This window comes from Planococcus citri, chromosome 2 (genome assembly GCF_950023065.1).
Source record: "Planococcus citri chromosome 2, ihPlaCitr1.1, whole genome shotgun sequence".
Lineage (NCBI taxonomy): Eukaryota > Metazoa > Arthropoda > Insecta > Hemiptera > Pseudococcidae > Planococcus > Planococcus citri.
The window spans coordinates 65,044,098-65,070,863 of record NC_088678.1 but is presented as its reverse complement, the minus strand read 5'-3'; the positions used below and the strand labels follow the sequence as shown (position 1 = coordinate 65,070,863).

General features: G+C 33.5%; 3 protein-coding genes across 8 annotated transcripts; all 3 read right to left on the bottom strand.

Annotated features, from left to right (window-relative positions):
- Window positions 1-2,786: 2,786 nt before the first annotated feature.
- On the bottom strand, window positions 2,787-4,773 carry LOC135837046 (uncharacterized). The gene is made up of 6 exons (XM_065352182.1): window positions 4,633-4,773; window positions 4,260-4,553; window positions 4,068-4,185; window positions 3,755-3,869; window positions 3,434-3,679; window positions 2,787-3,053 (listed from the first exon to the last, which is right to left on the bottom strand). The coding sequence occupies exons 1-6, from the start codon at window positions 4,706-4,708 to the stop codon at window positions 2,925-2,927; spliced, it is 978 nt and encodes a 325-aa protein (XP_065208254.1). The 5' UTR covers window positions 4,709-4,773; the 3' UTR covers window positions 2,787-2,924.
- A 2,161-nt stretch (window positions 4,774-6,934) lies between these two features.
- LOC135837044 (uncharacterized) lies at window positions 6,935-10,879 on the bottom strand. Of its 3 annotated transcripts, none has more exons than XM_065352179.1 (7): window positions 10,113-10,879; window positions 9,795-10,014; window positions 9,602-9,720; window positions 9,161-9,275; window positions 9,059-9,098; window positions 7,893-8,098; window positions 6,935-7,635 (listed from the first exon to the last, which is right to left on the bottom strand). In XM_065352179.1, the coding sequence occupies exons 4-7, from the start codon at window positions 9,191-9,193 to the stop codon at window positions 7,501-7,503; spliced, it is 414 nt and encodes a 137-aa protein (XP_065208251.1). In that variant the 5' UTR covers window positions 9,194-9,275; window positions 9,602-9,720; window positions 9,795-10,014; window positions 10,113-10,879; the 3' UTR covers window positions 6,935-7,500. The 3 variants fall into 3 exon arrangements, with proteins under 3 accessions (XP_065208251.1, XP_065208252.1, XP_065208253.1); XM_065352180.1 differs by having other exon boundaries at window positions 10,540-10,879; XM_065352181.1 differs by having other exon boundaries at window positions 10,762-10,859.
- A 394-nt stretch (window positions 10,880-11,273) lies between these two features.
- On the bottom strand, window positions 11,274-24,859 carry LOC135837043 (uncharacterized). Of its 4 annotated transcripts, none has more exons than XM_065352176.1 (6): window positions 24,726-24,857; window positions 14,349-14,522; window positions 14,147-14,264; window positions 13,925-14,039; window positions 13,588-13,833; window positions 11,274-11,578 (listed from the first exon to the last, which is right to left on the bottom strand). In XM_065352176.1, exons 1-6 carry the CDS (start codon window positions 24,808-24,810, stop codon window positions 11,471-11,473), a joined length of 846 nt encoding a protein of 281 aa, XP_065208248.1. In that variant the 5' UTR covers window positions 24,811-24,857; the 3' UTR covers window positions 11,274-11,470. The 4 variants fall into 4 exon arrangements, with proteins under 4 accessions (XP_065208248.1, XP_065208247.1, XP_065208249.1 ...); XM_065352175.1 differs by lacking the exon at window positions 24,726-24,857 and adding an exon at window positions 14,600-15,198; XM_065352177.1 differs by lacking the exons at window positions 11,274-11,578; window positions 13,588-13,833; window positions 13,925-14,039; window positions 14,147-14,264; window positions 14,349-14,522 and adding exons at window positions 19,312-20,075; window positions 20,232-20,477; window positions 20,566-20,680; window positions 20,830-20,947; window positions 24,185-24,322 and having other exon boundaries at window positions 24,726-24,859.
- Between the last annotated feature and the right edge of the window lie 1,907 nt (window positions 24,860-26,766).

Sequence of the window (26,766 nt, the reverse complement as noted above, 5' to 3'; positions counted from 1 at the left end):
TAATTTTGAAAAAAAATTTAACCCCTTAGGTATCAAGAAAAAACTCCCTTGGTCTCAATTTCCACAAATAATATTGATCCTATTATAAAGAAGGCCTCAAAGTTGAATAAAAAACAAAGAATTGCGGTCCGTAACAATTTTTTCAAATTTTCAATTTTTGATCAAAGCTCCCCCCCCCCCCCCATCATGCACCAAAAAAGTTATCTCAGTCCTCTCAAACAGAGTTGGCCACCTTATATAGAGGACCCATAGGTTGGGAAAAAACAAATTGAATGAATAAATATAATTGATAAATTTTTTTGAAAATTCAAATTTATTTAGTTAGGTATAAGAATTTTGACGAATATAGTATATTTTTCAAGAAAAACCTGCCTTGTAGTGTGATGTGAGAGTCATTTAGGCTACAATAATTCATAAATATAGATTTTAGGAATGTAGTGTTAAAATAAAGTGCATGTTTTTTAATCTCATTAATTAATTTTTAAGTTTACTTTGACCAAAAATCAAAGTATAGGGCACCATCAGGAGGGGGATGAAATCCAAAAAATGAAGATGGGCCAAATCCCAGAATTGGGATGTCAGGGGTGGTCTGGCCTATGATGTTACCTGGCAATCGCCAGGGGCCCCGAGACACCAAGGGGTCCATGTTTAACCAAAAAATACCATTTTTACTTTTCCCAAACAACAATTTTTCTAACTTTTGCTCTCGCTTCTGTCGGGCTTGTTTGCTCGTCTTTTATTTAAACATTGAAAACAAATTTTTGAAAACTTTTTCCCTAGTTTGGCTTGGGTCTCTGTGTTGTTTTTTTTTCAAATCGGACTTTGAAAAAAATATAATCATTCAAATTCTAAAAACTAATTGAACCAAACAAAAAAATACACTTTGTACCTTCAGTTCTCTTTCATTTTCAATATTGAAATCTTTAAAAACTCAACATTAAAATTCTAAAATTTAGGAGCCAAAAAATGAACAAATGTTTGTGAGGTAGCATCATGCTAATAATATGTTACTATGATCGTATGACTGTATAATCCTCCTCCTTGGTCTATGTGTTAACTCACATTTAAGCCAAACCCAAAAGTGACAGGAACAGTTCGAGTCTTCATGCACTGACCTGGAACTTTCTCTTGTCACTGCATAAGTAGCTGCGGCGAAGAAATACAAAGGAGAATTTGGTCTGTTATGCTTATATATGTCCTCACACTATAGGTGACCAAAGATGATAATCTCGGGTACCTGATCAATACTTGAGCCCTTTGTGTGTGCCATGTTGTGATATGTGATTCTATTAATTGTTGCGATATATGTTTTTTATGTTAAGCCCTTAAATTGTTCTAGTATAAAACTATTTGAAGCGGTTTCTTGCAAACACGGATTCCTTCTCATCATTGTTGTGGTATGTGTATAGTCTCTATTAATTTAAGATACAGTTAGTTATAATTACATCTAGCTAATCAGTGTGTTGTTATAAGGTGTACTGTACATTTGTAAATTTTACCGTAAATATACATACAAGTGTAGATATAGTAGTTTCGAGTTATTATTTCAGGTAAACAGGTAGGGTACTCTAACTACGTAGTATATCAGCTGTGAATATTGTCGAATCTATACTTGGTAGTTCGGTAAGACTATTTTAATGTAGAGTTGAATCAATAAGAATCCTGTAGGCTATTCAGGAAAACCATGAGGGATGATACATCTATTCTTTGTGAATATATTATATTCTGACCTTAACCATCCCCGCCTCTGATAAATTATCATCTAAACCATCACAACAAACATAAAAACCATGAAATTGTACTTGAAAAACTGTGTACACAATAGAAAAAAAAGACAAACAATGAGAACAACAAAAACAACAAAAAAATAAGAAAAGAAGAAAATAAATTCTTGTAGAATTAACCCTTTACAACTTTCTGACTTTTTTAACAAACAGAGAGACCTTCTGTCTGTTTCGGCAAAATATAAGACCATTTTTGAAAATTTCGGCACAAACATGACTTTTTTCACAAAAAGTAGGACTTTTTAAATATTTTGAGATGAAATAGGACTCTTTGATAATCTTGACAAAAAACAAGACTTCCTCAGATATTTTGACTAAAAACAAGACTTCCTCTGATATTTCTGGTGAAAAACCAACTTTTATTGGCAATTTTGGCAGAACATTGAACTTTTTGACAATTTTGGCAAAAATAAGAGATTCTCGACAATTCGGACAAAATTATGACTTTTTGTAAATTCTGACCAAAAAAAGAGGATTTTTTGAACAATTTTTCAAAAAATTGGAACTTTTTTCAATGTTGACAAAAATAGGACTCTGACAATGTTGACCGAAAAAAAGTACCTTTTTAGGGATTTCGGCAAAAAAAAAGTGAGACGTTTTGTAAGCGTTGGAAAAAATGAGACTGTTTTACAATTTTGGCAAAGATTGAGGCTTTTAAGGTTTTAAGCAATCTTGGCAATAGCACGACATTCACAATAATTAGAACTCTTTAAACATTTTGACATAAAATGGGACTTTCCGTCAATTTTGACAAAAAATGAGACTTTTTTCGGATACTTTGGCGAAAACACGCTTTTATTGGCCATTTTGGCAGAACGTTGGACTTTTAAACAATTTTGTCAAAATTAGAGATCTTTGACAATTTCACAAAAATTAGGACTTTCTGTCAATTCAGACCAAAAGCAGCATTGCTTGGACTATTTTTTTTTTTACAATTTTTCAAAAAATTGAGACTTTTTTCAGTTTTGGCTAAAGTGAGGCTTTTTGGAAATTTTTTCCGAAGAGGATACCTTTCTTTGATAGGCTGTATAACGGAACCTCTTCGTCAAGTGATGCAAAAAATCAGAATTTTTTTGAATGAAAAAAATCCGAAGCTGGCTTTAATTTGTAAATAGGTACATCAATAAGATAACATAGAAATTATGCTGGTAAATTAAGAATGCAAACTCCTTTATGCCTTTCAGTTGACAAATTATCACCGCCTTGAAGCAAAACACTGTTCGAAAACTGTTCTGAAACACCTCTGATCTTTCCAAATGTATTCATGAACTGAAAATATTGAAAAAAAAAACTTATTGTCGATCAAAAACACAAATCACAGAAACACTAAAAATTTTCAATAAAAAAAAATCATCGTGTATTTTATACTGAGTGTTTTCGTGAGAGTGTGGAACTATTTCTTTTCTTAGTTAAAATAACAACTCAAACTACATCAATGCTGTCCGAGCACAGAAATTGAAGGGAAAAGTTAGAATAAACACCAGATTCTCTACAACTTTTGTCTCTTCAACTTCAATGATAGGTAAGCAAATGTGCATTTGCGTTGATTCGGTTGCTGTTACACCAGACGAATTATTAGACACTTGTCACGACTCACGAGACACCCAGTACCAATAAATGAAGCAATTTTCAACCCATTTTGTATGTACCTGTTCACTAGAGATGTAATTGATACTTGAATCCAATGGCAAATTAATAACAACCGAGCTGTGCGTTTTTCTGAATTCCTCATCTACAAATTCCCGCTTAGAAGAATGGTAAATACTGCCAAATGGGAAATTTACGAACCACGTGTATGTAAATGCGCTATGAACTTTGGTCCAACATCCTGGTTCTTTGATTTTACTCTGGATTACTTGAGAAAACGCGTTGAATCTTGGATTTGGAAAATCACGCTTTGGAATTCAGACAATCGAAGTTGATACAAAACTTATAGATGAGGAGGACTACATAAGGAGTATTTTACTCACGTTGGTTGCAATTGGAAAATTAATTATAACAACGCCATCAGGGTAATCCAATGCTTTCTCGTACGATTCGTATTTTAAATTGAAATAATAAACTCTCGCATCCAAATTATGAGTTCTGTTGAGAAATCACATCGAACAAAATAAGTATAATTGGGAATTTAACATTTTTTTCTCGTCAACCTCGTCAGTCGTCAGAATAGATTTGATCGTTCGAAAAAAAAATTAGTCAGAGAGCTCCCTGACTTGATGCTCATTGCTCTCTTCATCCATCCAAGTCTAAGCAAATTCTAGCACAAATCAAGAGATAACTCACGTATTGCAAGAGCACTTCTGCCAAAAGAACTGATACCGATGCAATTCATACAGATCGTTACCAAATATTCCTCCAGTCATCGTTGCAACAGTTACAGGATTGATCAATCTCACATCGACTGAAATTGTGAGTATTGTTTAAAAAAAAAATGAAATGCATTTTTAAGCATCTGCAATATGCATTCTTTCTTACGCGATCGAGTAGTCTGATTGACCAAAGCAGTTTCGTCTAAAGCAGTGAAAAAAGTCAACGGTTTGGGACATTTCACATGGGATGAAACTTCTATAGCTGTTCTGATGGATTTCGCATAAATATCTGGACCGTCTAACGAACGTTTGGAACGTGCTTCATCTTCGATAGGTTTTATAGATTTAAAGAATACAGATGGATCTTCGAGAGTATTTTCGGATTTGACCGAACTAGTGGTTGTATTTTCATTGTCATCGTCGTCATTTTGGTCGAGATCGATTGGAAAAATGCCAAGAGCTAAAATGAGCAAATGTTAATGAAAGATTTGCGATTGAAATTCCTAACTACGAATAAGTACAGGAGGGCAATTTTTTACCAAAGATGAAATTTCCTCGAAATAACAACACTTCAAACAATAAACTCAAAAACAGATGATGACACGTTGGATGCATTTTCACGCAATAGTACGATCTTTGAAACAGAAATGATCACAAACGAGTATTCGAAAACATTTTTATAATTTCTAAACCGATTAATTTTTTGTCAGTAAATAGACATGACAAGTTGTTATTATTCTTTCAATCAAACATGCTTTGATGTATTGTCAATATCTAATCAGTAATGATAGAAGAGGAAAACAGCATAAACGTGAACCACGTGTAAGAATTGCAACAATCTTGACGTGGGTAATTCAAGATAACCAAAGTTGGTAAATAATGATGCGATTCTTCAAAATTTTCAACCCTAGTTTGGCTGTACTTTTGTAAAAAAATACAGCCAATTCGTTACGTAAATGAATGAATCATAATTATGCTGAATTGCTGATGGATGGATATATCTATGCTTGCATCTATTCAATGATATAATGAGGTATGAATTTATGTAGGTATTTGTCTTGAAGAACCCCTAACGAAAACATTTCAATGCGTTGTTTACGGGCAACTTTATTGCGGATATTCATATCGGACGCTTTTTAGAGCGAAATTGATTATTTTCCCCCTCTAAAATTGGCAAAATTCTGTTGGAGATCCTATCTTTGAATCGTTTGAAAGTTGGACTGATTTCAAAAATTCATTTCTTAATCGTGAAAAAGTCACACACTGTAGTACGTCCATATTCCGTACCCGTTTGAAAAAAAAAAAACAAGGCAATTCAAATCATTCTATGATAACTTACCACATGAAATTACCAAGAAAAGTGCGTAAACATTCACTCATTACAACGACATAAAATCTTACCTGAAACATAAAAGAAATACAACAGAATTAAAACTGCTACCTCATGAACATAAAAGTAAGCAAAAATGCAGTCTACATGATTTGAAATTAGGTACATCTGAATATGCCCCTGGGTCAACTAGAGCCCCATCTTCAACATCCTGACAAAAATTATAAAAACACGTATTTTCAAATTAGTAAATGAATAAGGGAGTAGGATATACTTGGTTTAGCAAGGTTGGAATTTTTTACTATTCATCCCCCCAGTTGCTTTCCTGGGATGAGAAAATGATTTCCTATTTTTTCTCATTTCACTCATATGCAAAAAAAACGTGCCGGGAGCCCCCTTCCACGTTGGAAAAATCACTTCATTCAAAAATTTCTTATTTCTGGAGGTGATTTTTTTCTAAATAATCTCTTTTTCAGGGTGTCTAACAAAATTTCTCCGAAGAAATGCAGTACTTTTACAGTATCTTTTGCATTACCTTATATTTTTTATCCAGCTTACACCGACCCCCCCCCCCCAAGAAAAAAATTATATTTTTGAACCAGTTGGAATTTGTCGATAAAATTATAAGTATTTGTTGCCATCTGATCTTTTGAGGTACAAAATGAATATATATTTTTTTTTAATTTTCACCAATTAATTAATTTTGAGATTTTAAAAAAAAATTTAAATCATGAGAAAAAATACAGCACTTTTCAGGCAAAATGCAGTACTTTACAGTACTTGCAGTACCGAGGATTTCAATGCAGTTTACTTTTACAGTACCTGCAGTATCTGTTATAGACACCCTGTTTTTAAAGAAGAATTTCCCCCAGAATAACCACCTTTCTAAGAAAACACTTCTCCTTATAAAAGCCCTCAAAGTTCGAAAAAATTCAAAAAAAAGTTCGTAATCAATTTTTTTTTTAATTTCAAACCTTTATCAAGAAAAAATGCTCTTGGTCTCGTTTCATAAAGAAGCCTCCAAAGTTGAATAAAAATCAAACGAGGTCCGTAACAATATAATTTTTTCATAACTTTTCATGACTTTTACATATGACCATTTACCTACCAAAATTCATGACCGTCGGACATCCTGATTATTTATATCAATTAGTAAAATTGTCATTCCATCTCCTATTTCATTTTAGAAACTTGTCATTTTATTTAGAAAATTCTTGTAAGCTCTCTGAAAATTGAAAACTGGATTTGCTTCGTGATGAAAATATTTGTATTTTAATCTGTCGATTTCTCCTTTCTCGTTCTAATCTGAAAAATTGTTTGTTGCTTGGACCCCCCTTGAAGTTTTTAAAAACATTGTCAAGTGACATGTTTATGATGAACGAAATTTTCTAATCTCTTGGCAAGGTTGTCCATAGATTTTCATTAGTAATATTGGTCGGTAACTTCATTTTCAACAGTTGGGTATCGTCTTCACAGTAGGAGGCTTCACGTACCACGGACAGCTTATAATTTCATATCAATCCGGAAAATGGCATGGCATTACATGAAAATTTTTACAAAGTCGAGGCCCGAGGTCATTATTTCTATATTGTAACTCTTGATAAATGAACAAACAACTTACAAATGAAAAAAACAAAAGACTGACAAAAAATTCCATTTTCTTGGAAAAAATAAATACATTATTTTATTTTTTTTTAAAACTTAGCACAGCAACGAACGTAGCAATGCAATACACATACATACAATAGGTACATAGACAACTTATCACTTCTTGGATTAAAAATTTTTTTCTCAACTCCAGATCGAAGTTATTGCTACTTCTACCCTCGCTTCGCTCTGGTCACAACCCCCTCCCCCTTCGTCAAGAATCACTTTTTCCACCTTCTTTGGGTAATATACCACTTATTAATAATTAAGATTATCATCAAGAAAAATTGTGGCAATGGCACCAAAAACAATAACGAATAGAAATGATTAACAAAGCAAGTAATAATACTTAATTATAATAATTCATCGAAAGAACGCCGTTAAACTCTTCTGGTGATTTGCCAATTTGAAAAGAGAATTAACTCGATAATTAAGCTGGCAAATTCACAACACAAATTCCTTTATGCCTTTCCGACCATATTTCAGGAGTACCTCCAAGGAAACCATTGTTCGACGATTCATCTGAATCTGAAATACCTTCAATTTTCCCGAACGAATTTTTGAACTGAAAACATAATTTACTTTTTTTTCCTCAAAAATATAGCATTAAATCTCTCAAAAAATCATCAGTGCCTCTAATTTAAAAATAATTCCAATTATTTGTATTTCCATGCTCCAGAATTTATCAATTACATCCACAAGATGTTCTTCAAGTACCTACATTTAAAACATGTTGCTCAATTCATCCAGTGTGAATGATTAAATGCTCACGAGAGGCTAAAAAAAAACTTCAAAAAATAAAATTTTTACAATCATCAATACCTGTTCATTTGATATGTAACTGATACGCTGATCCAATGGCAAATCAATAATAAGAGCGTTGTACGTTTTCTCAGCACCTTCATCGTAGAATTCCTTTCTATAGGCATGGTAAATACTTCCATATGGAAATATTAAAAACCACGAGAAAGTGAATCCGCAATTAACTTTGGTATAATCTCCCTTTTGTTTGATTTTCGTTCGTAATACAGGGTGTTCCAGAATAACCTTTCACATTTTGGTAACCACTGATCTGTGTTCAAGAGGAGCTAGGGGAATGGTAAAGGCGGTTCTAGGTAGCCAAAGCATGCCGAATTATGTTTCAATAGTTATTTTTTGCCCTGGAGAAGTAGATGGCTGCACAGTGTACTTTTACTGTGAGGTCCTTTTTTAAAAATAAAGACTCCCGGACCCCTTTACTTTACTCATCAGTAACAAAGCTCATTTTTAACTAAACAGTGAAGTGAATATACAGAATGTGCGCTTCAAGTGTACAGAGAATCAGTTGATAATACTCGAGAAACCTCTACACTCCGCCAAGTTGACTGTTTGGTTGGGCGTGGCTAAGTTTGGTGTAGTGGGACCATGTGTGTTTAATGAAACAGTAACGGTGAGGGGTAAGGCAAAATGTTGAACGAGTTTCTTGTTCCTGAACTGAAAGGCAGACGATTATATAGTGTATGTATAGTTACTTACTTGGTTACAACATGTTGGAGCTACCTATCATTCAGAGACCAACACAATATGTTTAGCGCGTGAGCACTTCGGTCATTGAATAATTTCGTTGAACACAGAAATTTAATGGCTACCTCGATCCCCTGATTTTTCCGCCTATGATTTTTTTTATGGAGTTACCTCAAGTTAAAAGTGTATCAGGATGAATCTAGGACTCTAAAACATCTTCTAGGTGATATTAATCGTGAGTTGAGACTGATTGGAAGAGAAGTGTTCAATAATTCGAAAAAATGTTTGGTTGAATGTGTCAAAAATGATGGAAAATATCTCGATGAAAAAATTTTTAAAACTTTATTTTTAATGGAAACTCAAATATATGGTCTAAAAACGGCATGTTTCTACTTCATTTTGGTTGTAAAAGAATTTTTGTAAACATTTTTCTCTCAGAGTAATAAGAAAAACAAATGTGAAAGGTTATTCTGGAACACCCTGTAATTTAGAAAACGATTCGAATTTCGGATTAGGAAGGTCACCCTGTACAAAATTCAAAATTATAGGAGCTGAAAAAATCATCTTGGTGAACGGAAAACACTTACGTGGGTAGCAACTGGAAAATTAACAACGACCATACCGTCGGGATAGTGTATCGCTTTCTCATACGAACCATATTTTAAAATGTAATAATAAGCTCGTCCTTCCAAATTGTGAGTTCTGTTGAAAAATCAACTTAAGCCAATAAATTGGAGTACAACGAATCTCTCTCAAAATCTACCAATTTTATCATGATACTCTCCCCTCCCCCTCAAAAAAAACTTGAAAGGGTACGAAAAACCCACAGAAAGTCACATTTTCCGTTCATTAAATTCAATGTACAATTTTTAGCAAATTTTCAACCATTTTTCCCCTCAAAATTCGGCTATCAATTCCAAGATTTTTGAAATTTGAACGTCGTCGTCCTCGCAACAAACAATCATAGTTGAATTCATGTCCACAATAACGACTAAGTTGACGATAAAGGATCCATACTTATTACTTACTCATTACACAATTTATTCTGCCAATAGAACTGACCCTTATGCAATTCGTAAACATCATTGCCCAAATATACCTCCAGTTATGGTAGCAACAGTCAAAGAATTCACGACCTTCCCATCGACTGTAATTTCAAAATTGTAACAAAAATTCTCAAATAAATTACCCCATGTTATAGCATTAGCATTATACACTCACGTGTTTTAGCAGTCTGGTTAACCAGACTTGAAAAAAGTCAAAGGCTTGTAGCATTTATCGTATTTAGCCGTCGCTTCGATGGCAGTTCTGATAGATTTAATGTAAAACTTTGGTACTTCTACATCCAATGTAGATGGGAACTTGAAACGAGCTCTATCTTCGATAGGTTTTATGGATTTGAGGAAATCAGAAGGATCTTCGTCAAAGGAACCAGATGCACCTTTAATATGTAATTGATAAGAAAATTATTTCAATCGAGTTATCATTTTTTTTTCTTCTAAGTAACTGAAGCGATGAAAAATGGAAAGTAATTTTTACCTGAAATGAAATTTCCATGAAATAATATTAAATTTCCAACGAATAAGTGCAACAAAAATTGCAATTGAACGTGTCACTTCAAGAGGGACATAAGTTCACTTATGTCCTTTTTGGTGCGACAACGGATTCGTGTTCCCTGAAGCCTTGGCAACATAATGAGACCTCGCCCACTTTCCAAAATGATTTTCTCGTAGAGTAATGACATGACGTTTTAAAACCACGAAGTCCCTAAAAATCACGATGTTCGACCATTTTGACATCACCACATCGGCACCGTAGATATTTTTTTTAATTTTTGAGAAAAAATTTTGTCATTTTTTGGCGTGTGATTTTTTCGTCACAGGGCGGGTATCGAAAAAAATAACCATGACGAAAATTGTAGAGGATGAAACAACGAACATTTTCGTATAAAAATTTTCAAATTTACCTTCTTTACACAGAAGTTCTGACGTCATTAATGCGAACATGTCAAAAATACAGAAAGTCACTTCAAAAAGGACATATAACTTTGAGTTTTAAAATTGCTCTGGAGAAAAGAGAAATTTATTTTGTGTGATGAGCGAGGTGTTTTCTTGTAGCGAAGACATGAAATTTTTAGAATACAAAACGTTTCCGGCTGAATTCCCAACGTAAATACGAAAAAAATTACACTTAAAACTTCAAACGCGATTTCCCAAAATCGCCATTTTTCTCTTATGTCCTTTTTGAAGTGACACGTTCAATTTTGAATGCATTTCCGAACTGTAAGATTTCTAAAACTGTAATGATAAAATTTCATTCGATTATTACCAATCATCAAGGTGTGTTTGTGTCTATCGCTAACTTCTTTTTTTTTATTCGCAAGTTGTCACTACTTTTTCAAATATTAAAATCAAAAAAATGAAATGAAAAAAATAATAAATAGCAAACAATGATAGAAAAAACCACGTGTAAGCCAGCAACCAATGTCTTTATATTTTTCCGATACTATTTTGAAGTAGATCATAAAATTCAAAAAATCGATGCTGTCAAAATAGCGATTTCACACGAGGCAAAAAATATATTCAAAATGTCTATTTCTTCGGTGTTTCATGATGTATTAACTTACTATGTACTTTCATTGATAATTACGACGCGACATTGACACTGAAAAAACACACAATGAGGCTAAATGGACAACGATGCAACAATAGAATATGTATTTAACAATCGAAGGAAAAACGAATGACGGTTGAAAAATAAATTTGAAGCTAATCACTGACAGTGGAAAAGAGCCATAATTTAAAAAAAAAAAATATGGTTTAAGATTTATTTACAAATAATCCAATTCGAAAATATATATCACCTCATATCTACTCAGCTTAAGCAATAAGTATAAATTAAACTGACAAGTATAATACGCAAATTCCTTTATGTGTTTCTCTATGAGTCAGGGGGATCTCTTCAAGCATAGAATTCGGACTCAGAATTTTCCCCAGTATTTTGAACTGAAATCATACGTGTAAGATACTCTATAGATGCTCTTACAATTTGACGAAGAAGTCCGGACCAACGAATGGAATTCACCAAAAGTTTCGAAAACAGGGGGTCCAAAATCACGAAGAGTGCTTTTTCTAAAAAAAAACCTTGATGAATTCCTGTTTTAACTTTTTTGAAAAGGGGTAGTTTGGCCCGGCCCCGAAAAAAAGGCCTGTGAAGAAACAAAAATATGTATTTTTTTTTTACATCTCAAAACACAAATTTCTAGAAGCTTTTGCCTTCACTTGGCTCGGACTTATATTTTCTTTTATTTTTCAAAATTGGAATCTCTAAAAAAAAATATTATTCAGATTTTGAAGTTTTTGAGGGAAAAATTCATTTCCCCGTGAAAATTATTGTTTTTATGCCTCTTGAAATACGAATTTTCAAGAGCTTCCGCTCTGACTTGGGCCTGTTCTTTTGTTTTGTCCTTTTTTTCAAAATTATTGACACCCTAAAAAAATCTTACAAAATTTGGAAATTTTAAGTCAAAAAATAACTCCTTGCATAAAAAAATATCGTTTATGGCTCTCTCAAAATGCAAATTTTTAAAAGTTTTAGCCCTCGTTTCGTTCGGGTCCGTCTCCTTTTATTTTTCAGAATTTACTTCCTAACAAAAACATCGTTATTAGGCCTCTCAACATGAAATTTTCAAAAACTTTCACGCTTTCTTCGCTCGGGTTAATTTGTTCCTTGTTTTAAAATAACAAAATTCACATTTGGGCTCCCAAAAATCCAAAACAGAAATTGAAAATTTTCAGTCGCACCCCTTCCTATCTTCCACACTCACATCACTACAAACAAATTGAGTAAAAACTAGTTCAAAGTCATCCACATTGAAATTCCTTTGATCCGTAAGTAAAAGGGGGGGGGGGCGACGAGGCGAAAAAAGTAAAAAAATTATGAGAACTGTTAAATATATAACCCCCCCCCCCAAGTATGGACAGATTCCTAAAATTCTGATTTTTAAGGAAAAAAATCCAGCCAGAAACATGCAGAAATGAAAAAAATACCGAAGAGCGAACACAATTAGATAAATTCGAAAATTATTAGAATTCAAATTTGTCCTTCCATTTTTTATTATTTTTCAGTTTTTGATTTTGTATTTTATTTTTTCAGTTTTAGTCTTCTTGACTCTCAGTTTTCGTTTGTGTTTTTTGGTTATAAGTTTTCAATTTCGCTTTCTTCATCGTTTTTCGGTTTGCATTTTCACTTCTTATTCTAATTTTCTGTTTTCAGTTAGTTTTTAAATTCATTTTTTCGTTATTTTTATTGGTTTAAATTTTTGATTATCGATTTTTTTGAAGCCAGTTTTTGTTTCCGTTATCAATGATTTTGACGTTTAGTTTTTGTTTTGTATTTATGAAAACCAAAAAAAAAAAATTATTTATAGGTTTCTGATTTTCAATTCTTGTTTCATTTTTTTTTTAATTAAAATTATTCTGATTTTGAGTGCTTTGGTTTTATATTTAGGATTTGTAATTTCTGTTTTCAGTTTTCAACTGTATTTTTACTTTCAGTTTTCAATTTCGTTTCCTTTTTTTTTCTTGTTTCAAGATCCCTCTTTCAGTTCCTCGTTTCAGTTTTATCATCATTTTTATTTTTTAATGAAATCAGTTTTCATTTTTACGGTATTTCTATGTATTTTTGTTCTCAGTTTTTCTTTTCAATTATCGTTTCAATTTTTGTTTTTCTGAAATTTTATTTTCAATGCTATGTTTACTTTTTTAGAAACAAAAATAAAAACTATTGAAAAATGAAATTAAAAATCAATTTTCTTGTTTTTGGTTTTCAGTTTTTGTTTTTGTCTCTTGGTTTCTTTGATTTTCAATTTTCGTCATTTTTTTTGTTTATGCTGTCTCAAACTTGCTGGAACCGGTTTCAAAAATATCAACTCGAGAGAAAGCATCATTCGAAATTTCTGGACACCCTGTATTTACACAACACCGTAAGATAAATCAAAAACCTAGCCACTAACCTGATCCTGTGAAATATAATTCACACGAGGATCCATCGGTAACTCGATAACAGTAGCGATGTATTTTTTTCCAGAATCAACATCGATTAATTTGGCTGTGTACGAATGGTAAATACTGCCGTAAGGGAAATTTACAAACCACGTGTACGTAAATTTACTTTGAATTTTAGTCCAGTCCCCTGGTTTTTTTATTTTATTCTCTATTACCTTGCCCAAGTAGTCGAACTTTGGATTAGAGAAATCACTCTGTAATCACGTAGGTACAAGACGAATTTAAAAAATTCTTCTACACTTAAATCCATCCAGTTAGGATGCAATTCTTCAGAACGAATCTTACGTTGGTTCCGATCGGAAACTTCATAACGACTGCAGCACCAGGCACATCCATGGCTCTTTCAAACGAGCCATATTTCGAATTGAAAATAAAGACTTGAGATTCCAAATTATGAGTTCTGCGGGACAAATTGCATTTAATAATGCATTTTATACGTATCTCTGCTTGTATGGCGACAAAGGGTACAAAATAACGTATACAAAAAATCATTTTTTTTCAACTCACGCATTACACGGTGCACTTTTCCAAATCAACGAGAACTTGTAGAATTTGAAACTATCCAGGCCCAATACACCTCCACTCACTTTTACAAAGTTAATTAAATCAACAATGGACACGTCAACTGTAATATCAAATCTTCCAATTAAAAAACAGATTCCAGCTCCTTATATGTAAGTTAATAATATTTTGCCCAATTCGATCTTACGCGACGTTTTCGTCTGGTTTAATAGACAAGTATCATCCAATGTGGTAGACACAGTCAGTGGTTTGAAAGACTTAAAGGCAGTATTAATAAAATGTTTCGCTACAGAAACCTTGGTTGTATCTATTACATTTTCCAAGTGTTTTTCCACTTCCGGAACGAGCGAGTGATCAAAAGCTGAAGAGATAAAAATTTGGTCATAAATTAGCCATTAACAACTAAAATTAATTAAAATATAGGTAATCCATTTCCACCTGAAATACTACTCGTATAGCAGAAAAGAACTGCATTAAGATTGCACAATAACAAAAATTGCAAAATATTACGTGTTGAATGCATTTTTAAACACTCGCTAGAACATTTGGAATTGTATGACATCAAAACTCATTCGAATGTTAATGGTATCTACTACCTACACCTGTATCTTTTTATTGTTTACAAATAACGTCGCGTCAAGTGCAATTTTTAGATATTTATTTGAAACCACTATAAATATTATTCGAGAAAGAAAAAAACAAAATAGTAAAATTAAATGACTCATTCAGTACTCACTATCAGTAGCCTACCAACGCACACGATGAATGCTTTTGGTAGGAACTACTGGAAAACGAAACTACCTGCAATTTTTGGTCATACAGAAAAATATAGGCGAATCAAGTTAGAAAAGTTGGGAAGAAATAGTGTAAGCAGGGAAAATGAAAGAATTGCCAATAAAATTTTCAATAGTTTTCGCTCTCGCTTCACTTGGGTCAGATCATTTTCATTTTCCTCTCTTCGACCAAAATTTGAGAGTAGAAAAATTGACTTCTCGCATCAAAAATACTGTTGTTTTATTTGAAATCCCCCCCCCCCCACCAGAAGGTCCCTCCATTGCATTTCAGTCAAAACTGCCGGAAAGTCCCAACTTCTGATGCAGAAGTATCAAAAATCGACCTATTTTTCGCCAAAAAGTCGGAAACAATACTTTATAATTTTTACCGAAATTGATTGTCGTTTTTGAAAATATAAAAATTATGTCCTGAAAAAAATGAAGAATTGTGAATTTTTGAGAGCTTTCGAAGCCCCCCCCCCCCGGTCGCTTCATCCCTGCACTTATTTCTGTTGAAAACTTATTTATTTTCAAACATTTTTACCTTAGCTTCGCTCGAGCCTTTATCTCAATTTCAGAACATTATAATTTCCTGAAGACTGTAAGGTGGCATTATGGCCTCACTGTCTTGGCAGTGTATTATGTAATGATCAGGGCTGTAAGGTAATTTATGTTGGCAAATTACGGCGGTATTTTACGGTATTTTATCAAAAGTTTATTACCGTATTTTACCATAATTTACCAAAAAGCCAAATTAACACTTTTTTCCATCTTTACTTCATAAATTTCCAAATTTCCATGGAAATTCATGATTTGAAAGTTACCAAAACTTTTCCCCATAAATTTCCAAAAAATGTCCATGGAAAATTTTCTATAGATAATCTTTAATAACACCTAAAACAGATGAAAATTTACTTCAGAGGCAGGTCAGAAGTTCAGAAGTTTGAAGTCAAACTACAAAAAATAACTCTTCATATCCAAATTAGTAAAATACCATAAATACCGTAAAATACTGTATTTTACCATCATATTTTACCAGCGAATAAATTACGGTAATTTAATAGCCCTGGTAATGATTCTTAAGTTGGTGAGATCCTATTGGACTTGATAATGCAATCCTTTAGGTCTTGACAACTTAGGGATCGTTTGATTTATTAAGGTAAGATGTAGGTACTAGTGGTCTGCACGGGCCTGTCCGAAAGCCCGCGGGCCGAGCCCGATAAAAGTCGGGTCGGGTCGGGCCGGGCTTGTCGGGCTTGTCGGGCTTTCTCGGGCTCAGGTTTCGTACTCAACGCATGCGCTGTGAGTACAAAAAGTGTAGCACCATGTTGACGTCACAACAATGCCCATTGTTGGAAAAACCATCTCGTCGCATCACGCCAACTAAAATTGTTGGGTCGGGCTCGGGCCCGTCGGGCTTGTTTCGGGCTTTCGGGTCGGGTCGGGCTTTTTGCCCGAAGTACTCGGGCCGGGTCGGGTAAGCCCGCGGGCTTGCCCGACCCGCGCATACCACTAGTAGGTACTCGCGAATTTGAAGGGTGTATTGGAGAATCAGTGGAGGTTTGCACTCTTAACATTTTTATATTTCCCATATTTGATAACGTAGCACTAGCTTATAATCTCTCCAGATTGACCCAAAACTGCAGGTATAACTTTAGGGGACCCGGCCCTAAGATGGCGCAATTTTTTTTCTGAAGCTTGGTGCTCCTAAAGTATCCAACCAAAATGGACAAAAATTTGATGGAAGGTCCCTCAGACTATCTACTACTTACCACCAGAAACGTAAAACTTTTGGTTCCAATCTCTTGTCTCAATCAAATGAACTGTGAATCAGTTCAAATGTGCCAACGGCGCAAAACCATTCCTAAGACGGCGCAAATTCAATTAAAATGTAAAACTGTAACTATATCGTTTGAATTCGATTGAAATTATTATTTTAAATGTATTAAGATCTCTAATTTACCCCCAATTTTTTTGTTTGAGGCGGTTAGAAGTTTTTTTAGTGATTTGGCTGACAATCCCACTTTTTTCAATATTTTCGCAATAATACCTTTTTATGAAATATTTTGAACAGAAATATGTAAGATTAGGCACACTATATACACTACTACAAGATTCACCTAAATCTACCCATTTTTGTTGCTGAAAAGCGCCTGCTTTTGCAGCTGCGCCATCATAGGACTGGTTATACAAATTCAAATTTCAGTCAATTTATGAATGAACATGAACTCTAATGAAAAAACTGAGTAGCGCATTAGAAAGTAGATGAAATTTCACACATTATAAGATACTTTCAGTCACTTTTAGAAATGAAACCAATTTGAAAGAGCTTCCACCAAAAATTCGAAATCATCGAATTTTTAAGCAAGAAAAGAAAAATACGTTTTCAAGAACGCAAGGTAATTGTTCAAGCGGATATGACTACACTAAAAAGTCAAAAATGTGAAGCACAAAGACAGGGTGCAGTTGGTTTTTACATCAGCGCTGCTAGATGCCAGAAATTTGAATTGCGCCGTCTTAGGAACTGGGCCATCATAGGGCAGGGTCCCCTAGCTAGATTCGAGCTTGAGATTATTTCTTGTTTGTCCTTTGTGGTAGATGTGTGAGTTGGAACGGTCCTAAGCAATCTATGAATCATTGGATTGAGCATTCAGTCCGCTTTCTCATAAAAACACTTGAAGAAATGTATAGTTTTAAGTTCTTTTATTATTTGTCCTTTTTTAGGGATTGGTGAATTTGTATCTTACATGTGATTAGGCGGTTGAGCACAGCGCTTTGTTCTTGCTCTAATTACATTTTATATGGTGAATGTGTATATTTTGAAAAACCATATAGTATTTAAGAGACCAAATGTGATTTAACTACAACAATTACATTGAAGAAACGAATCTGTGTTTTAATTATTTCGCAAATCCGAGAGCCTTGACGTATCCAACACTAAAGTGGTATGAGTATAAGCTGAGCTAGCAAGGGGTAAGTAAATAGTTCCTTCTTGATATTACAAATATCCGTACAAGGATACTGGTAATCTTTCACTCCTTAGGGAATTATTCTCATCCTTCCTTTATATCCTAATAGTGCTTGAATACAGTCTAACATTGGCGCCCAACGTGGGGCTCGAAACCCACATTTTTCAAAGTCGAAGCTATGAAAATCAAGTTCTTGCATCAATTACAAGTTTTAAGATATTATAAATTTTTTCAGAGCCTTTGCTCTCTCTTCGCTCGGGCAAATTTGAATTCTACTGTGCAATTCTTCAAAAATTTCCAAGAATGATTGACTTCAGAAATTCAAGAAACACAATCAAATCAACACTGACAGGATTGGTACCGATGCATAAAAGTGCAAAATAACTAAAAAAAAACGGCGCGAAATTTCATTTGAAAATACCAAAAAGCACTGAATTTTGGCGTTTAAACTTCTTACATTGAAACTTCTTTCTTCGTACTTCACAAATTGTAAATTTTCTGAATCTTCCAATAGTGCTTTGCTCGGGCAAAACCAAAAATGCTCTGTTCTCCCTTTGAATTTGATTTTCAAAGGTCAAAATATTAAAAAAAATATGAAAAAAATTGCCAATTTTTTATTTTTCATTTCAGCTAGTGCCAATCTTGCAAATTGAACAATTCAAATTTTTTGTAAACTAGGTATAAAAGAATCTTTTTTAAACATTTAAAATTATTCGCAACTTGTTTCCAATCCTCCCCTTTAAAATTTGTTTGAACCACATCGATGGCTAATTGGCATGAAAAATACAGGAGGAGTGATATGGGGCGAAAAGTTGGGAAAATTTAAAAGTAAATAAAATTCAGTCTCACTCCACCCGGCTTCCTCGACACATCACTTCATCACACCTCTGAAGATGAGTTACATTTTGTAACGTTGTTTTCTGCATATCAAAAATTAGCTTACACCGAAACGCACATCAAAATTTTTGTTTTTGAAATCTTATGAAATTATGAAAAGGGAAATTTCAGAAAATCCAAATAAAAACGTGATGAATTCAATCCTTACCTCCTCTACCCCAGTCCTCGAATGGCAAAACACCTACAGCTGGAATAATGCGACTCTATCATAGACCCAAAACTTAAAAAAGTTGAAAAAATTGTCAATTTTTACCCGAAACAAAACTCGATTGAAATAAACCGAAGCCATTTAAATGAATAAGCAACAAGAAAACCAAAATTTTACGCGTTGGATACATTTTCGTTCAACCGACAAGGCATTTAAAATTGCAATGGCAATGACATCTAAAATATTCGATTTTCCCTCAGGTAGGTATTTTTTTTTGTTCGGTGATAAAGCCGCAAGGCCCGTGAGTTATTGGTTATCTAGTATTTTAACATGTAACATATTTGAAAAAAATCAGCAAAAAAATTGGTGAAAACATGTATGTATTTAGAATTTTCAAGCACCATGTAGTTACGCTTACTCTGTAGGTAGGTATTTGTATTTTCCTTTCACACTGCTTTTTCCGAGAACTTTTAGTACTTAGGTATATGAAAAAAAAAACATTCAATAGAATTCGCAACTTATTTACAAGATGAAGTAACCACAACATCTTCGTCTCCTACGGCTGTGCCCTTCAAACTCCAGAATATATCACTAACAAGCAACAGTTTTATAGGTGGTCACTGACTGATAAGGTTAAAATGTTGAAAATAACCTTTTCAAAAAAATTAGAATAAAAAATAATCAAAACACCATCTAAATATCCTAAAAAATATTGAAAATTGTCTAATTCAACACTGAGAAAAAATTTTCAAAATGATTTTCCATTCAAGTAAGATACAAAATGTCAAAAATTCACTGAAATTATAAAAATTAATTTAATTGATTTTCCAGTTGCTATTCAAGGTACATAACATACTTAAGTACCAGAAAATTAAGTTTGAGAAATAACTAAAATACATAAATGTTTCTAGTGGTAAAAATAACAAATTGAAATTAAACTTTTATCAGAAATTTTTTTTCATCCTCTGCTTTTAAAAATACAACGTTTATATTGCTAATTATGCCGGTACATAAATAACACAAACTCCTTGATGCCTTTCTGTCGGCGTTACAGGACTACCTGGCATCAAAACGCTACTCAAAGATTGCCCCGAAGTACCCGTAATCTTGCCGAACGTACTCTCAAACTGAAATTACGTATGAAAAATTAATATTAATTTCCATTGTCGAGTAAAAAAAAAAGTGGGAGTCAAAAACGTAAAATTCTCAATAATCGTGAGAAATAGAAAATCTCCAAAATATGTACACTAAATCTGATAGATTTTTAACCCAAATTTTTATACCTTATCTTTCGACATATAATTCGTTTGCGGATCAAACGGTAAATTAATAACAGTGGCGATAAACTTTTTTCCAGTTTCCGTATCCACCATTTTCTGTTTAGAAGATTCATAAATACTGCCATATGGAAAACCCACATACCACGTGTACGTTGCTACGCTTGGGGCTTTGGTCCAACTTCCAGGCCAATGGATATTCGCTTGTATTATTTTAGCAAACACGTCGAATGTCGGATTTGGGAAATCGCCCTATGGAATTTACATCGTTAAAAAAGTTGGTGGGTAGTGGGTAGGGTACATCATGTTCGAGACTGTACTCATAAGGTACTTCACTTACAGTGGTTGCGATCGGGATAGTAATCACAACAACGCCACCAGGATGCTCTAAAGCTTTTTCGTACGAACCGTACTTTAAATTGAAATAGTAAACTGCTGCATCCAAATTATGAGTTCTGTGAGGAAATTAAATCGATGAAAAAAATTGATATTGTGAGAATTTCCTGCAGAAATCCAGAAGATCTTTTCATCCATCTGAGTCCAAACACATTCTACGACGATAAAGCATGACTGGTTCATTTATGGGTCTTAAGTAAATACTCACATATTGCACGTGTCCTTATTCCAGAACAACTGATACTTGTATAATTCATATAAGTCATGGCCAAAAATACCTCCAGTCATGGTTGCAACAGTTACAGGGCTAATGAGCTTCAGATCAACTGTAATTTCGATCATTAGATATCTACGAGTAATAATATTTTCCCCATAGCCATATAAGAAAGTACCTATCGTTAGTTAATAATTATGTAGGATTGCAAAAAAAAAAAGTTGAAAGATTTTGACCAAATTTAGTAGAGATAATTTTGAATTGAAAGTCACTGAAAAAAATTCCAGCCCTAGAAGTGTGCACCAGGAGAGAAGACATAAGTCCTCAAAGAAGATACATTTTCAAAAAAAAATTGTTGTTTTTTCGCTCTAACCCTAACCCAACCTGCTTTGGGAAAAATGGTTCAGTTCCAAATTAAAGTATTTGAGATCCTGCGTCGATCTACGGACTTTTAAGGTTCTATTGAGCGGTTGAAACTCTGCAAATCGCTTATTTTTAGGTAAGTAACATTGTGTTTTGAAAATTTTTCAATGTTCAAGTGTGGCTAACTTGAAAACAACAAATGTGTGAGAGGCAGGATGCCCGTAACCGCCTTAGCGATTATTAGTATAACTCCCTTTTTGCACAATATTACTCGATCTATTTATAGGGAGATACTTCATTACTTGCTCTCTCTAAAATTATACCTATACTGGAAGTAAGGGGAACGTGGGGGATTCTCGGCTCATGGATCCGGCAGCAACTGTTGCAAGATCGCGAGCAAGGCTCTTCACTTAGCACCGGAATCTCGAGCTCTCTGGAGCTAAGTCAATGTTGTAAATATGTATTCTCGCTTCGGCACCGGAAAATGTGAAAGTGCTTGGTACTTAATACCAAGTACCATTTATCGTGTTTAACCCACTTCTAGCGTGGTAATTAGTGTTTCTCTGAACGTATTGACTAATCCGACGTAATCAATATGGATCTTTTGGATGCACATTTGATCACCCCGGGCATCAATGGCATTTCTCGCATTATATCGAACCTCGTGTAGTATGTACCTATCAATGTACCTAGTATTAGTGGATACACCGATTGGATAGGTAATATGTACAGTGTCTTTGGTAAGTATTGAAAAATACTTAATTGGACCTGATGGTTCCCTCAATTAATTATAACTAGGGAGTCCGCCCCCTGGGCTGCTCCGCAGCCCCAACCCCGGATTGCGCCCCTCCCCTCAAAAAAGTTGAAAATATTTCCCCTGAAAGTTCAAAATTGTTGATGAACTGGCAACGGTTTTCTCCAATGTAAAAAATTCTTCCTCTCAAGGTTTCCATTTTTAGTTTCCAGTTGACAATTCAATTTCAGTTTTTTTTTGTTTAGATGTCGTTCAATTTTCGTTGTTTAAATTCACATTTATTATATAATTTTTTCTTTTTTTTATGTTTTACTTGATATCCTGATTGAATTTTTTAAATTTTATGTTTCGCACCGCTCCCTTTTTGAGCTTATATCGAGATTAAGGCGGAGATATGAATGCTAAAATCGACTTTAGCGACCCTAAAAACCCCTATTTCGACACCAACATTTAATTTTTCGAAATTGCACGTTTTGCACCCTCTCCCCAAATTGAGGGTTAATTTCGAAACTCTCTTTGGATGGTTCATTTCGAGGTTAAAGTGAATAAGTATGAATGCTAAAATCAACTTCATCGATCCTACTCGTATAAAGCCCTATTTTGACATCCATGTTGAATAAAAAAAATACCTAGCAAATTAAAATATTTGGCCGCAAATCGAAGTTAAAATTGTTCAAAAAAATGCATTTTTTTAAATTTTTTGTGCTCAAAATGAATAATTTTGGATTCTAAATGTTTCATAACACATCTACATGTGATAAGGAATATTTAAAAAAAAAATTGAGCAAAATCGGTTCAGTAGGAGAGGCTGGCGGATTGTCACCAGGTTTTTCACGTTTTCAACAACTTAAAATTCTTTTAATATATAAGGATTAGTTTTAGTTAATTGAGTTAGTCGAAGTAGGAATATATTATTTGTGACACCTACCCAAATTAACTCATAGTGATTGTAACTTCATCGCAGTCATTGGTGACATCCAGGTTAATCATGTATTAGGTACTCACTTAATACGTAATTAATCAGGATTCTTTCCTTATCTAGGTCATAATGGCAGGTAACGCACTTGACCATTTCATTATGTTCATAAATGTGTAGTTTGTAATTGCTTTCTACGTACCTTCTTATATGGAACTAATGTGTAATAAAAACATTTTAGTAGTCATCACGAATGTCTTTTATTGCGATTAGAGTACATACGTGATTAGTTAGGCAGGATTATCTACCCCATATCATCTCTCGAGCTATCCAGGTAAGTGATAATTATTCCCCACGTAAGGAATAATTATCATCCCGCTCCAGTAGGAATTAAATACAACGATTCCCACCATCCAGATGATTACGCCCCTAACTATATCAAATGGCAAACTTCTAGAACTTTCACTAGTCTTAGGAGAAAACCTAAAAGAAAACCTTTTTGGAGATATGGTAGAAATCAGTATTGCCATCTTTTTGAGCGCCACAAATCAGCTGAACAAGTATTTTTCCATAGTATCTACGCTCAAAAATTCTGAAAAAATACCTCAAGTACAATACAACTTTTAATATCTACTGATTAATGTGTCAAAAAATTGAGGTGACGTTTTTTCATATTCTCGATTTTAAAAATTCAAAAAATGACCAAAAAATAAAATTTTTCTCCTTAAAAGGTCAAAATTGTACAAATTGACATGTTTTCATTTTTTCAGAAATTTTGAGCGTGAACGTCATGAAGAAATAATATCATTTTAAACTTTTTTTTAAAGCTAATTTTAGAGCTCAAAAATACGACAGCACTGATTTTCACCACATCTCTAAAAATCTTTTCTATATAGACTTACAAACTGGTGAAAATTCCAAAAGTGCATCATTAGTACGTAGTTTTCAAATTAATCCCGCTCGAACTTTAGAATAGTTTGATTTTCCTCAAAACTTTGAGCACCCCTATCTCCCCTAGAAAGGTACTTCGAGAACTGCGCTCTTATCGCGGTCTAGACACATGGAAAATACTTTGAAAATCCCTGACCACAAATTCAAAAGCTCAGCGATTTGCCTTTTCTCAAAACAGACAGAGAGAAAACTTCACTATTTTCGAGAATGTGTCTTTTTTGACGATCCACATCTTCCCTCCCAAGAACTCCTCCGAAGCTAAAATTTTTTCTGAATGACTTTCAACTCAAAATTAAGGAATTCTGTCAAAATTCTTCGACATTTTTTTTCTCTTCGCGATCCACTCTTATGCGGTAAATTTATACTTGAATGTTTAGTCAGATTGACAAGAGCTGTTTCTGCAGCAGCAGTGAAAAAAGTCAACGGTTTGGGGACTTTCACCAAGGTCGTAGCTTCGATAAGTTTTCGAACGGATTCTGCGTATAGATCAAAAACAGGGCCGGCTGAAAAATTACTCGATTGTTAAAATAGTGGATTATTACTAGGTACATTCGAATACAAGGTGTCCTGTCTCGCAATTATTTCCTCTCACTACTAATGAAAGCAATTTATTTTGATTTCATGTACGTCTATTCGCCCAACTATGAAATTGTAGGGGCTGAGATCGACTACATCACCGAGTTGAACTTCCCAACCAAAGACTGGAAAGATCTTTTCAGTGGGTATCTCAAAACACATGAAATTTTCGATCAAATTTGGGGGAAAAATTCAAAATAGTGACTACATATTCTCAGCACATTATTTCAATAATTTTCACAGACTCGACAAAATTTTGAAATATACTCAAACTAAAATTTTAAGCACAAATTCAAGCTAAGCAAAGTTGATAAAATTGAAAATTTTTACCTGAAACAAGACTCGATTGAAAGAAACCGAATCCATTTAAATAAATAAGCAACAAGAAAACAAAAATTTTACGCGTTGGATGCATTTTCCGTTCAACCGACAAGACATGTAAAATTGAAATGGTAATGACATCTACAAATGTTCGACTCTTACTAATGTATTTATTTATTTTTCTATGATAATACCGCAAGGTCGCGTGTGTTAATGGTTATCCTGCATTTTAACAGGTTATTGGAAAAAGAAACGGCAAAAAGAATGTAGGTAAATAAAAAACAAGTACTCGTATTTAGGGTTGCCATGCGGCACGAACCAAACACGCTTACTTTGCACTTCGGTATTCGTACTTTCTTTTCACACTGCTTTTTCCAAGAATTTGTAACTGATTTACAAGATGAAGTAACCAAAACACCTTCATTTCTCACGGCTGTGCCCTTCAAACACTAGAAAATATCACTAACAAGCAAAATACTTACAGCTATGGGTCGTAACTACGAGTACTTTTCCTAGTGAAACTTGGATCAATAAAGACTAATATGTACATACGAGTACATTCGTGTTGAAAATAACATAAAATTTGCAAAAATTGTAATCATTAATTGAATATCTAGAAAGATATTGAAAATTACCTAATTGAACGTAGCGAAAAATTGTTCAAAATGATTTATTCCCCAAATGATCAGAAAATGTTGAAAATTCACAATAATTTTTCAACGATTTCTCCCACCACGAAAATGGTCTATTTAAATTCGTCAATTATTTCACTGTTCATAATTTTAGCGAGAAAAATTGAATCGTATCATTTTGAAAACCCTTTAATACCTTCTTCATTCCTTCCTATATTTCTTCCAATAATGCATTTCAGTACCATTAAAAAAAAATTTCGTTCCAATCATAATGGGTAGGTATAGTATAGGTACTAGGTACATTTTCCTATTTTAGGACCAAAAATATCACATTTGGTAAAAATGAATGGAAACATTAGTTTCAAAAAAATACCAATTTCAAAAAAATCGTTGAAAATATTACTCAACAATAATCTACTAGGTGATGAAAAAAAAATCGTTGTTTATTGAAGTATCAATTTTTTTCTCTCTCTCTCCCTCTCTCTAAAGCTGATTGCTACTTCTCATTAGATATGTATTATGTAGTTTCATTCGTACGAAAGTTCATCCATTCACGTAAGTTAATCATGAAAATTTTCATGGGGAAAATTTGTTTTTTTTTCCAAAAAATAATTTTCATATTTTCGTGTTAATATTGCTACTCAAGTGGGTATTATATTTTTTTCTTTAATCCACCGCGTGAGATATTGGGGTTTTTTCATTTTAACGTGTTTTAGAGTACAATTTGAAATAAAAAGGTGAAAAACTCAACAAAAACATGTACCTTAGGTGGGACAGGTCATTAAGATAAACTAACGATTGCCAAGCACGTATGTAAGCATTTTACAAAAATTGTTGTTTCCATAAACTTGATAATTGAATGGTTTTTTTCTTCCAAGAACATAAGTATCTTCATAACAGAACTATAATTTTTGGTTCATTGGAACAAATTTGACAGGTTTTAAATTTTTTTTTGACTTTCAAAATCTGTTTTGAAATTTATAAAATTACCTCCACGTTGCATTAAATTTATTCAAAAAATTCTCATTATTGCGCAAAGATTCTTCTAAATAACCCCCTCCCCCTTCTACAGAAAAAACCTCCTCGGCCGACCAAATAATACCTGTTGGTCTCTCTGAAGACCCCAAAGTTGGAAAATTTTTCTTTTAAATAAAAAATTGAAGTCGGTAAAATATTTTAAAAAGTCATTTTTGATCAGCATTTAAAAAATCTGGCCAAGAAATCGAATTTTGAGAAGTTGAGCAAAATATAGAACATTTTAGGGAAACTAGTTCAACTCACTGAACGATTTGAGCAAAAAAATTATAAATTTTGCTCACCTCCCTTTCCAGTAAAAAAAAAAACCGATAGAATTGAAACATACTTATCCAAAATTTTTTTACTTCAGTGTCATAAATTCTTTCAAGTCATGCCCTTTC

Excerpts from the sequence above, each read along its gene's own strand:
- LOC135837046 (XM_065352182.1), bottom strand. The coding sequence starts at position 4,708 with ATGCATCCAACGTGTCATCATCTGTTTTTGAGTTTATTGTTTGAAGTG. Across the intron at positions 3,680-3,754 it reads ATTTTCCAATTGCAACCAAC|CGTGATTTTCCAAATCCAAG; the intron begins GTGAGTAAAATA and ends TGAATTCCAAAG. Across the intron at positions 3,054-3,433 it reads ATTACATCTCTAGTGAACAG|TTCATGAATACATTTGGAAA; the intron begins GTACATACAAAA and ends CAATATTTTCAG.
- LOC135837044 (XM_065352179.1), bottom strand. The coding sequence starts at position 9,193 with ATGGTCGTTGTTAATTTTCCAGTTGCTACCCAC. Across the intron at positions 9,099-9,160 it reads ATTTTCCAGTTGCTACCCAC|GGTGACCTTCCTAATCCGAA; the intron begins GTAAGTGTTTTC and ends AATTTTGTACAG. Across the intron at positions 8,099-9,058 it reads ATTCGAATCGTTTTCTAAAT|TATTACGAACGAAAATCAAA; the intron begins TACAGGGTGTTC and ends TGGAACACCCTG.
- LOC135837043 (XM_065352175.1), bottom strand. The coding sequence starts at position 14,723 with ATGTCATACAATTCCAAATGTTCTAGCGAGTGTTTAAAAATGCATTCA. Across the intron at positions 14,265-14,348 it reads AAACCAGACGAAAACGTCGC|TTGACGTGTCCATTGTTGAT; the intron begins GTAAGATCGAAT and ends TTGATATTACAG. Across the intron at positions 13,834-13,924 it reads AGTTTCCGATCGGAACCAAC|AGTGATTTCTCTAATCCAAA; the intron begins GTAAGATTCGTT and ends ACGTGATTACAG.